General features: G+C 44.3%; 1 protein-coding gene across 1 annotated transcript in view; it reads left to right on the top strand.

Annotated features, from left to right (window-relative positions):
- Positions 1–13,081, top strand: part of LOC144893248 (collagen alpha-1(XXI) chain-like) — a 109,076-nt gene that overhangs the window by 67,652 nt on the left and 28,343 nt on the right. The window contains exon 7 of the mRNA XM_078783105.1: positions 12,140–12,365. Coding sequence (XP_078639231.1) covers positions 12,140–12,365 — 226 coding nt within the window. The remainder of the gene's footprint in view (positions 1–12,139; positions 12,366–13,081) is intronic.

Below are 13,081 nucleotides of genomic sequence, written 5' to 3'. Positions count from 1 at the left end.
ATGGGAAAGGTCCTAAACTCACTACTGATGCCATATAATCACATTCTGGTGCAACGAAGAGTCATAATTAATGGAGACGAGGCCTTAACTGACATAGAATAAGAATAACTAGGAAGATGTCCGAAAGTTGTCTACCTGTGGTGCGGTGGACCTGGGCACGACATTTAATGGGGGAATAAGGGGAAGGTCGGCTCTACTGATTGTTATTTACATGCAATGGGACTAGGGAATGGGGGATTGGGGAAAGTTGGGGAGTATTGGAGAAAATAGGGGAATATTTACAAGCGGATATGGAGGCCAAATTCCATATTCGCAACATTGCACCCTTCTCTACCCTCGGGGCGTCCCGACCCGATAAATTTTTACCTACTTTAGTGTGGCACGCAATGTAGTTCCCTCTACTATTAACTCTACCCTGAGTGCGACAGTTTTACAGATATTCACAAATGAGTAAATATGTCCCCCTGCGACGTTGCACCCTTCTCCTCACAGAAACACACCCACAGGATAACCGAATCCGGAAAGAATTCTCAAACTAAACATACAGCCGGTAGGGAGCATTATTTACAAGACTATGCTGCTATTTACACTACGATCCAGGACCTGTTTTTGGAGGAACACATGCAGATGTTATGCATAGAGAGAGCGCGCTTGCCAACATCGATACACCAACCCACGAGTGCTCTGTGGCCGACGGCCTTTAATAACGTGCAGAGCACCCTTCCCGAGCATCAAAAGCACCACCCCACCACCAATCGGTGCAGTCACCATTGTTCATTGGAATAAAAATAAATTCGACAACCCCTAACCCTGCAGGTGTCTCTTGCTCTTCTTGTGGTGCACTTGGTGTTTAACTAAAAGTGGTTCACCTGTATGGCATAGGTGCCACGTTGACCCATAGGTCCATCCCCGGGTGGTGCTTGGCCGCAAACGAACTGCGGTCCATTGTGGGTGGCCACAAACATTGCGGTCCATATGGTGTACCGATCCAGGCAGCGAACAGCGAAAGTGCAGGCCCACAACTGCGTCGCCAGCACCTCTCTCTCCTCTCTCTCTACCCCAAAGCCAGATCCTCGGAGGTGGGAGACAACAGAAGAAACAAGTGAGTAAGGTGGTAAGGGCGCAAAAGTGCACGCAATATAAGGTAATGCACACTGGGGGCACATGGGAACCAGGTGAGACAGGTACGTTCCTATCGCACGCCCCCCCCCCCACCAGGTAACCTACATGGCCCCTCCGTTACCCCTTACTGTATCCACAAAACACAACACTACCCATAAACATCTACTTTACAAATCAACAAACATCCCTACTGTCTTCCCCGTTCCTCCCATAAACCAAATTCGTCTTCTCTCCCTCCTAACCAATCAAATTTGCCATTTTCAACTCTCATCAAAATTTGCCATCTCCAACTGCACATCAAAATCTGCCATCACCAATTCATCATCAGTCCCTCCTAGGGAGGGAGAGATGGAATCACCCCAATGTCTCATCCACGTCGTGATGCGTCTCACAAATCCACACAGCGATTCATCTCCTGCAACAAAACAAAGAAAACACAGGTGTGGAGTCATCATCATCACCACAGGTAAGTGGCTGCGTATGGTGCGACAGGTTCATTAATCCTAACTATTTCCTAAATGACTTTAACAACTTTACACTACCCGGGGTCTTTCTCCGGCCAAACCATTGGCCCTCTTACACTATGGGTTCTAAAAACCAATTCCCATTGGCCAAACTGTGGTGCTCTTCAATTTGGGGTCTCACTCCCCCGATTCATCTCCCGGTGCCCTCGTACAATTTCTGGGCTGCGACGTGTACCTCTCCCAGTGGGTCTACCCACCTGCACACCTCCACCACTGCAGTTGCCTCCGAGCTTACCTGCTCCTTACCCTAACCTAACTACCAGGGGAAGGCCCTCTGGCTCTCTCCCCACTCCGTGCCCTCTCTGGCACTGGGCTGCCCGATCCACACCCGGGATCCTCAGGCACCCACTCACAACTACCGGCTCCCAGAGCCCACCTGCGGCCTCACCTGGCCGACATCCTCACAGTGGTGGAGTGCCCAACCAACTACACACACTAACAGGCTACACGCCCAGCCATTTCCACAACACTAATGCACCCATTCACAACACCATTCTGCAACCGCACCACAAATGCCAATATCCAACCACAATTTACCTGCACCCTCTACCTAACACTTACACTACCCGCCCCGGGTACTCGTGAAAGGGGTCCACTCTTCCCCCATCCACACCTTCGCACCATGCACACCACTCCGTACCACTCACTCCAACTCTCTCCACACACCTGTACCTGCACACCTGTGCTCTCACACCTGGTGCCACCTGCACCCTTCTCTCCCCAAGCGCATTCGCGCTGATCCACACACTCACTACTCATACACTGCTCCACACACCTGTCCAGTTGCACACCTGTGCAATCACACCTGTTCAATTCTCACAAACACGGCATCATCTCAGCTAACTACTCCCTTCTGAAACTTGCGCTTCCCAGTCGTCCCTTTAAACTATTGCGCTCCCTCGTCATTATCATCCATACTAATCTACCTGCGTCCCCACTACAGGTATCAGTCACTAACTAATCTTAACGTCACCTAAGGTCATCTTCTCTAGATCCCTATCAATATAACCTAACCCACCCGGGCTAGTTTTCACTGCCATACACCCCATAAGCTATTGCTCCTTTGCCCCCCACATGGGAAGGATGGTGGATTTGCCATCCCACCACATCGGGGGTCTCTCACTATCAATTTTGTTCGTCCAGATTTCCAACCAATTCAAAAATTTTCCATTTACTGCCAATTCTATTCACTTTTCTAAATTTTGTATCAAATCACTACTATCACTATCACCATCACCCGTCTACTTATTAGGTCCTCTCGGTGCGCCAATCCCTGTCCAAAGCCCGGCTTCGTAAAGCCAAGCAATGGATGCTGGTTGTTTTGTGCCAGCGGCTGGATGCGTCCGGCATTCGGGGCAGGGACGGGGGCTTACCCGGGCCGAGATCCCACGCACCACCTCGGCGTGGAGCCATCCAATGTCCCGATCTCGACCTGCCGGCACGTCTCAACAAAACGTGGTCGCCATAACGACCCTTCCTATCCAGCTGCCCGCTCCGCCTAGTGGAGCCTGGACGCGGCCGTTCAAAGCGAGGCCCGGCACGCACCGAGGGCCTGCTTCGGCTAAAAGTCGTTCTAAACTCTACCCCGTCTAACGTCGATGCTTCACCTGCATGCTTACATCCCGAAGCCCGTTCCTTGCTCACACATCCAGCCGTGCTCATGCTCCTCGTACCTTTCCTTACACACCCAGGCACACCCATTCCACTCACAGCCTTGGTCACACACCTGACCACCGAACACTTTGGCACACATTCGTTGCTCGCACACCTCACCAATACACCTCTTCGCGCCCCCTCCTCGGTCACCTCCTCTGTGACAATCACAGGTGTGCCCTCATTCGCACACCCAACCACGTGCCTCACCACCAACTCCAGCGTGCATTCCAACTCACGCTCTACCATTCCAGGTGTGCATCCTTCCATCCCAGGTGTACATCCTCGCTCACCTGTCACAACTAACTCACGCTCCTTGTCACTCTCACTACTTTCACCTCCATTCTTGACAGCGCACTCACCCTTACTCTTGACAGCGCAGTCTTTCCCCATGCACCTGTCCGTCACACACCTTTCTCGCGCACACTCTCCCGTTACACCCTCTGTAACACTCACCACAGGTGGACACTCTTCCTTACTTCTGACAGCGCACTCTTTCCTCATGCACCTGTCCGTCACACACCTTCCTCGCGCACACTCTCCCGTTACACCCTCTGTAACACTCACCACAGGTGGACACTCTTCCTTACTTCTGACAGCGCACTCTTTCCTCATGCACCTGTCCGTCACACACCTTCCTCGCGCACACTCTCCCGTTACACCCTCTGTAACACTCACCACCCCGCGCTTCCACGTGCTCCCTCGCACACGCGCTACGACCGACTCACTCTCGCCAGCACACTCACTCCTTGGCACGCACTTTTTCCTCACACACCCCAGAGTCGGACTTTCTTGCACACCTCCTCTTTCGCACACCAGACCTGTCGCACACTTCACCAACGGCCTCTCACGAACACCCGGGTCCATCTCGACCCCCAAGCTCCTTAAATCCCCTGGCGCATCATACGCACGACCATATTGGTCACCACTTACACCGGGTCCTCTTCCTCTTCGCTTCTCCTCCATCACCTGCGAATCCCTCATCCGGTTAATGAGCACATCACGATCCAAACACAGACTTTGGACCAATTCTTTTATCTCCTCTTTTATCTCCTTGTTATCCCCTCTCCGTCGCTTCTTAATTTCGCTCACCCCTTCTTCCACTTCTTCTAATTTGTGCCTCACCTCTTTTATTCCCCGGTACGTCTCCTCAAGCTCGTCCTCCAAGGCTACCTTGACCGTTTCCATGTGCGTCCTCACCTGCCGGTCCTTCGTCTCCATTACCTCTATCACCTCGTCCAACCTCGTTGTCAGTCCCTCACGTACCATCTGACATTCCCTCTTCGTCGCCACCAAGTCATCTTTTAGTTCTCTCTGTGTCGCTTTTAAACCTCCTAATACCGCAGTGTTCCTTTGAACCTGCTCCACTAACTCCGTCTGTCCCACCGTCAGCTGCTCCACCTCCTGCGTCAGGTCCTCTATGCCCCCTTGTAACTTTACAGTCCCCTTTCTCACCTCCTTTTCCATGTGCTCCTCACAGTGCCTCACCTCCTCGCGCACTCCTCCGACCTCCTCACTCACACCTCTTCTAATCTCCTCTCCCTCTACCCCATTTTTCACTCCCTCTATCTGATTCTCCTGGGCAGCCATTCTATTTTCTACCCCCATTAACCCATTTTTCACCTCCTTTATCCCGTTGTCTAACCCCTCTCCGGTACCCCTCGCTTCGTCCCTCATTACCCCCAGTTGGCCCTCCAATCGCTCACTCCGAGCCCTCATTCGGTTCGTTATTTCTTCAATTTGGTTTCCCAATCGCTCACCCTGAGCATCCATCCGGTTCCCCATTACCCCCATTTGGCCCTCTAATCGCTCACCCTGAGCCCTCATTCCCACAATTTGGTCTCCCATTCGTTCCATAAGGGCCCTCATTTGCAACATAAAAAGGTTCGGATCCACCAGGGGCGCTGCCACGGTCGCGGGCGCGGTGACCAGCGAGGCGCCATTTTGCGCGTCTGCTACCCTCGCTGCTTCGCTCTCCTCACGTCCCTCAATTTGGTCCTGGACCGACCCTGCCTCACTCTCCCCTACCGGACCCCAGCCGTCTTGATCCGCCATAGCGCGACTTGCAAAATTCGAGTTTCGTAAAACAAAACAAATTTCGGCCGCTCCAAATTTTGACCAAATTTTTTTTTTTCCTCTATTCGTTTTTTTTTTTTTTCTTCAAAATTTGGTCGGGCCTCGAATCTCACTCCCGACACCAAATGTTACAGACGTGGCTTGGATGTTATGTACCGAGCGGTTTTATGGTATGACCACGTCTGCACAAGTTACCCGATTGTACTCGAACGTCGACGAAGTCGCGCTACGCTGGCTCAATAAGAAAAAGAAGACACCCGGCTGGATTACAATCACACAATACGACACCAACGTTTCGATTCTCAAGTATATTCGTACGGAAAAAGGTTAGATTACAGGGGCTAGAGGTATATTACAGGAAGACAGGCACTTAGACACACTCTTATATTAACCCCGGACAGACGACAGACACACGGGACAAAATGCTGACTCACACGGGGGTTGATGAAAAGGAAAGGCAGGTCGCGATGGCTCAAGGTGCACTCTTGGCTCAAAGCAGGGTACACGGTTCGGTCCAGAGATGCGGGGAGGTCTCGTCGCAGCGCTCAGAGGTGACGTTCTTTCTCAGGCCTCTCCAAACTCAGGCGCATCTGTTTCAGCGCTCGCAGGTCCGTCTTTCTCCAGCTGGGGGCGAATCTGACGTCACATCCGGCGCGGGGCCGCGTATATCCGGCCGGGAGTGACACGCCCTCGGCTCGTTAGCTCCGCCTCGTGGAATCGGCACGTTGCTTCTCATTGGGTGCTTGCGGGGGGGGTTACTGGCTCCGCCCCTGACGAGGAGCTGACAGCCAGCCCCTTCGGGGTGACCCCGTGGAGCGCATGGTCTGGAGCTAATCGAGCCGGTGTGAGGACGCATCCTCCCCCGCTCCGCCGCCATCTCCTCTGTTGTTGTTGTAATTGTTGTTGTTTGGGGAAGAAGATGGGAGGAGGTATGGGAAAGGTCCTAAACTCACTACTGATGCCATATAATCACATTCTGGTGCAACGAAGAGTCATAATTAATGGAGACGAGGCCTTAACTGACATAGAATAAGAATAACTAGGAAGATGTCCGAAAGTTGTCTACCTGTGGTGCGGTGGACCTGGGCACGACATTTAATGGGGGAATAAGGGGAAGGTCGGCTCTACTGATTGTTATTTACATGCAATGGGACTAGGGAATGGGGGATTGGGGAAAGTTGGGGAGTATTGGAGAAAATAGGGGAATATTTACAAGCGGATATGGAGGCCAAATTCCATATTCGCAACAATATATATATATAATCGTTAGATTAAATAAGACGCGGACGTAGCTTCAGGACATCGATCTTTAATTGTCGACAAGCTTTCGACCAACAAAGGTCTTCTTCTGAGTCGGCCCCACGTTCAACGGAACGTTTGAAGATTCGGCCCCACGTTTGAAGATGATTTGCATATCTGGTCACTGAATTTAACCACTAATTATTTTTGAGGTCAAAAGGATGCTCTACTGAGTGCCATTCTACTTTGTTCTGTTTTGCCAAGTGTTGCTCTATGAGTGATTTTTCATTTGTTTGTTTGTCTGTCTGTCTGTGAACAAGATGTCTCAAAAGGTTGTGGACGGATTCGGATGAAATTTGGCAGAGGCGTAGTGTATGTGACACGGATGAAATGATTAGATGTTGGTGAAGATCCGGAAGATCCGGATCCGGATCCGGTGAAGCTAGTATAATTTTTTAAGTGATTCTTCACCATTGGAAGATAGGACCAAAAACGATAAATAGCACAATGTCTCAAAAAGTTGTGGACGGATTTGGACGAAACTTGGTGGACAGGTTGTGAGTGTGATAAGGACGAATCTATTCGTTTTTGGTGAAGATCTGAATATGGATTCGGATACGATAATTATTTAATTTCAAAGTGATTTCACCATTGGGAGATTGGGCCAAAAATGTTATATCGCTGTATATCTCAAAAAGTTGTGGATGGATTTGGACAAAACTTGGTGGTGAGGTTGTGTAAATGACAGGGAAGAAGCGATTCAATTTTGGTGAAGATCTGCATCTGGATAGAAGAATTTAAGTGATTATTCACCATTGAGAGATAGGGCCAAAAACTATACATATCAGGATGTCTCAAAAGGTTATGGACAAGTTATGACATGGATGAGTTATGACAAAACTAGGTGCATAAATTAGTTCGGTGACAAGAACAAGCTGATTAGATTTTGTTTCAGGTCTGGATCCAAATACGACCTATCAGTGGGATACAAAACGTAAACTGTTCACCTAGCAGAGGTATGCTCACTACTGAGTGCCATTCAAGTTCATTTATTTGTATAAATTTTACCTTCTCCACCACCAACACACAACTTTGAATTATTTATTTATTTATTTTCGGTACATTTTACCATCTCCACTTCCACCTTGAATTATTTATTTATTATACACTTAATGATCTCCACAACCCACATAACACCTTTAATTATTCATTTGTATAAACTTTACGACCTCCACCACCCACTTATTTATTTATGTATTTATTTACTTCTTTATTTATTTGTTGAATGATTTTTTTATTTAAATGTGAAATCTACACGTCCCATTTTTAAGGTGTACTTGGGGGCTGTGTCCTCGATGCATTTGTGTCCTTGTCTTTCAAGTTTTGCGTGGGCATTATGTTAGTGAATACCTCATTCCTGGAGAAAACATCTGAGAAATTAATTTAATTAATTGGAACATTTTCTGTTATTCACATCTAACCTCATTTTTGTGAAACAAGCACAATTAAGTCAACAACATTGTGGATGGTAAATAGCATACTTTAAAAAGGTGAATAGCATTATTCTCACAGACTTGACAAGTGGTCAACGATTGTTGAACAGTGATAAAATTTACTTTACAAAAATTGAATATTTAATATGGCAATGGCTTAAAAATTTACCCTTGAGCTTCAATATAAAACTTCTTCAATTTCATCTAACTCATTCACCCTGGCAATTAGTTGCTATTTCCAGGCTCAATAAATCACAGAAATTATTTAAGGCCAAAACATTTACTGGGGTATTTTCTTTTGTTGAATCAATAAAGTTTGCTGGAGTATTTTCCTTTTGTTGAAGCAAGAAAGTTTGCTGGAGTATTTTCATTTGGTGAAGCAAGAAAGTTTGCTGGAGTATTTTCATTCGCTGAAGCAAGAAAGTTTGCTGGAGTATTTTCATTCGCTGAAGCAAGAAAGTTTGCTGGAGTATTTTCTTTTGTTGAAGCAAGAAAGTTTGCTGGAGTATTTTCTTTTGTTGAAGCAAGAAAGTTTGCTGGAGTATTTTCTTTTGTTGAAGCAAGAAGGTTTGCTGGAGTATTTTCTTTTGTTGAAGCAAGAAGGCTTGCTGGAGTATTTTCATTTGTTGAATCAAGAAAGTTTGCTGGAGTATTTTCTTTTGTTGAAGCAAGAAAGATTGCTGGAGTATTTTCTTTTGTTGAAGCAAGAAAGTTTGCTGGAGTATTTTCATTTGTTGAATCAAGAAAGTTTGCTGGAGTATTTTCTTTTGTTGAAGCAAGAAGGTTTGCTGGAGTATTTTCATTCGCTGAAGCAAGAAAGTTTGCTGGAGTATTTTCATTCGCTGAAGCAAGAAAGTTTGCTGGAGTATTTTCTTTTGTTGAAGCAAGAAAGATTGCTGGAGTATTTTCTTTTGTTGAAGCAAGAAAGATTGCTGGAGTATTTTCTTTTGTTGAAGCAAGAAAGTTTGCTGGAGTATTTTCATTTGTTGAATCAAGAAAGTTTGCTGGAGTATTTTCCTTTTGTTGAAGCAAGAAAGTTTGCTGGAGTATTTTCATTTGGTGAAGCAAGAAAGTTTGCTGGAGTATTTTCATTCGCTGAAGCAAGAAAGTTTGCTGGAGTATTTTCATTCGCTGAAGCAAGAAAGTTTGCTGGAGTATTTTCTTTTGTTGAAGCAAGAAAGTTTGCTGGAGTATTTTCTTTTGTGGTTTGCTGGAGTATTTTCATTTGTTGAATCAAGAAAGTTTGCTGGAGTATTTTCTTTTGTTGAAGCAAGAAAGATTGCTGGAGTATTTTCTTTTGTTGAAGCAAGAAAGTTTGCTGGAGTATTTTCATTTGTTGAATCAAGAAAGTTTGCTGGAGTATTTTCATTTGGTGAAGCAAGAAAGTTTGCTGGAGTATTTTCATTCGCTGAAGCAAGAAAGTTTGCTGGAGTATTTTCATTCGCTGAAGCAAGAAAGTTTGCTGGAGTATTTTCTTTTGTTGAAGCAAGAAAGTTTGCTGGAGTATTTTCTTTTGTGGTTTGCTGGAGTATTTTCATTTGTTGAATCAAGAAAGTTTGCTGGAGTATTTTCTTTTGTTGAAGCAAGAAAGATTGCTGGAGTATTTTCTTTTGTTGAAGCAAGAAAGTTTGCTGGAGTATTTTCATTTGTTGAATCAAGAAAGTTTGCTGGAGTATTTTCTTTTGTTGAAGCAAGAAAGATTGCTGGAGTATTTCCTTTTGTTGAAGCAAGAAAGTTTGCTGGAGTATTTTCATTTGTTGAATCAAGAAAGTTTGCTGGAGTATTTTCTTTTGTTGAAGCAAGAAGGTTTGCTGGAGTATTTTCATTCGCTGAAGCAAGAAAGTTTGCTGGAGTATTTTCATTCGCTGAAGCAAGAAAGTTTGCTGGAGTATTTTCTTTTGTTGAAGCAAGAAAGATTGCTGGAGTATTTTCTTTTGTTGAAGCAAGAAAGATTGCTGGAGTATTTTCTTTTGTTGAAGCAAGAAAGTTTGCTGGAGTATTTTCATTTGTTGAATCAAGAAAGTTTGCTGGAGTATTTTCCTTTTGTTGAAGCAAGAAAGTTTGCTGGAGTATTTTCATTTGGTGAAGCAAGAAAGTTTGCTGGAGTATTTTCATTCGCTGAAGCAAGAAAGTTTGCTGGAGTATTTTCATTCGCTGAAGCAAGAAAGTTTGCTGGAGTATTTTCTTTTGTTGAAGCAAGAAAGTTTGCTGGAGTATTTTCTTTTGTGGTTTGCTGGAGTATTTTCATTTGTTGAATCAAGAAAGTTTGCTGGAGTATTTTCTTTTGTTGAAGCAAGAAAGATTGCTGGAGTATTTTCTTTTGTTGAAGCAAGAAAGTTTGCTGGAGTATTTTCATTTGTTGAATCAAGAAAGTTTGCTGGAGTATTTTCTTTTGTTGAAGCAAGAAGGTTTGCTGGAGTATTTTCATTCGCTGAAGCAAGAAAGTTTGCTGGAGTATTTTCATTCGCTGAAGCAAGAAAGTTTGCTGGAGTATTTTCTTTTGTTGAAGCAAGAAAGTTTGCTGGAGTATTTTCTTTTGTTGAAGCAAGAAGGTTTGCTGGAGTATTTTGTTTTGTTGAATCAAGAAAGTTTGCTGGAGTATTTTCTTTTGTTGAAGCAAGAAAGATTGCTGGAGTATTTTCTTTTGTTGAAGCAAGAAACTTTGCTGGAGTATTTTCATTTGTTGAATCAAGAAAGTTTGCTGGAGTATTTTCTTTTGTTGAAGCAAGAAAGTTTGCTGGAGTTTTTCATTTATTGAATCAAGAACGTTTGCTGGAGTTTTTTCTTTTGTTGAAGCAAGAAAGTTTGCTGGAGTATTTTCTTTTGTTGAAGCAAGAAAGTTTGCTGGAGTATTTTCATTTGTTGAATCAAGAAAGTTTGCTGGAGTATTTTCTTTTGTTGAAGCAAGAAAGTTTGCTGGAGTTTTTCATTTATTGAATCAAGAACGTTTGCTGGAGTTTTTTCATTTGTTGAAGCAAGAAAGTTTGCTGGAGTATTTTCTTTTGTTGAAGCAAGAAAGTTTTCTGGAGTATTTTCTTTTGTTGAAGCAAGAAAGTTTGCTGGAGTATTTTCATTTGTTGAATCAAGAAAGTTTGCTGGAGTATTTTCTTTTGTTGAAGCAAGAAAGTTTGCCAGAGTATTTTCTTTTGCTGAAGCAAGAAAGTTTGCTGGAGTATTTTCTTTTGTTGAAGAAAGAAAGTTTGCTGGAGTATTTTCTTTTGTTCAAGCAAGAAAGTTTGCTGGAGTATTTGCTTTTGTTGAAGCAAGAAGGTTTGCTGGAGTATTTTCTTTTGTTGAAGCAAGAAAGTTTGCTGAAGTCTTTTCATTTGTTTAAGCAAGAAAGTTTGCTGGAGTGTTTGCTTTTGTTCAAGCAAGAAAGTTTGCTGAAGTCTTTTCATTTGTTTAAGCAAGAATGTTTGCTGGAGTATTTTCATTCGCTGAAGCAAGAAAGTTTGCTGGAGTATTTGCTTTTGTTGAAGCAAGAAAGTTTGCTGAAGTCTTTTCATTTGTTTGAGCAAGAAAGTTTGCTGGAGTATTTTCATTTGTTGAATCAAGAACGTTTGCTGGAGTATTTGCTTTTGTTGAAGCAAGAAAGTTTGCTGAAGCATTTTCATTTGTTTGAGCAAGAAAGTTTGCTGGAGCATTTGCTTTTGTTTAAGCAAGAAAGTTTGCTGGAGTATTTGCTTTTGTTGAAGCAAGAAAGTTTGCTGAAGTCTTTTCATTTGTTTAAGCAAGAAAGTTTGCTGGAGTATTTTCATTTGTTGAATCAAGAACGTTTGCTGGAGTATTTTGTTTTGTTGAAGGAAGAAAGTTTTCTGGAATATTTTCTTTTGTTGAACCAAGAAAGTTTGTTGGAGTGTTTTCACTTGTTGAATCAAGAAAGTTTGCTGGAGTATTTTCTTTTGGTGAATCGAGAACGTTTGCTGGAGTATTTTCTTTTGTTGAAGGAAGAAAGTTTTCTGGAATATTTTCTTTTGTTGAACTAAGAAAGTTTGTTGGAGTATTTTCTTTTGTTCAATTATTGTTCTGCAGGGAAATCCTTCCAGAAGGTCTTCCTCCTTCCTACCTTTTCGTGGCAACACTACAGTCTGCCCCTCTGGCACGGCGGGATAATTGGGACCTGTGGCGGGTGCTAGCTAAGGATGGTCGCATCCAGGTGGCAGTGACCATGAATGGCCCACAACGTTCCCTGTCCTTCTCCACAACCAGTGTGCTGCAGGAGACTCAGACAGTAACGTTTTCAGGACACTCGGTGCAGGTATACTTTGGCCTTGTTTTAAAGGATTTACCTTTGAATTTCCCCTGCATTAGTAATGCACGAGTAATGACCCACTTGTAAAAAAAATCTATTTTAAAATTTTGGGGGATACCAAACCAAAAGTGTTCACAATAAGAGTGATGGCTTTGACTTCGGAATGTGAATGCTGGAAATGACAAACGAGACAGGGATAAACCCTAGACAGGGATGTTACATCTGTCTTGCTTGTTTTCCTACTCCTTTCGTATCACGTGTCGCACCAGAGCTGATGGGATACTCAGAGGTAACCTTTCACTTGTCCTGTCTGCGTTTAATTCTCAGCCTGACTATAAATCACTGTCCTACTGCTTCATGGGCAGGGCATTGAGTCAATGATTACGCTATTCTTTTGAGAGGATATGAAGCTAACTTTCAAATCTGCTAGTATCCATTGTGGATGATAAAAACCTCACGATGCTGTTCGTGAAACAGTAAGCTGTTATGTGCTGATACCAGAGCCAAGTTCTATATTTCTGCCCAGATGTACAGGGGACATTCTATTAGCAGTATCTCACCACACTCCAAGAAATGTTGTAACCTCCAATAAATGTTAAAATCTCCACACATAGTTCGCGGACTTCCTCTCCTGTCATAGTCAACGTGTGGCTCTAAATGAATTTCTCTCATCTCCTCTTCCTGTCCAGGCTGGAGTTCCCCAAGGCAGTGTTCTGGCACCT

This window comes from Myxine glutinosa, chromosome 8 (genome assembly GCF_964187855.1).
Source record: "Myxine glutinosa chromosome 8, kmMyxGlut1.1, whole genome shotgun sequence".
In the NCBI taxonomy this organism is placed as follows: Eukaryota; Metazoa; Chordata; class Myxini; order Myxiniformes; family Myxinidae; genus Myxine; species Myxine glutinosa.
This window is presented reverse-complemented; position numbering and strand designations above follow the sequence as displayed.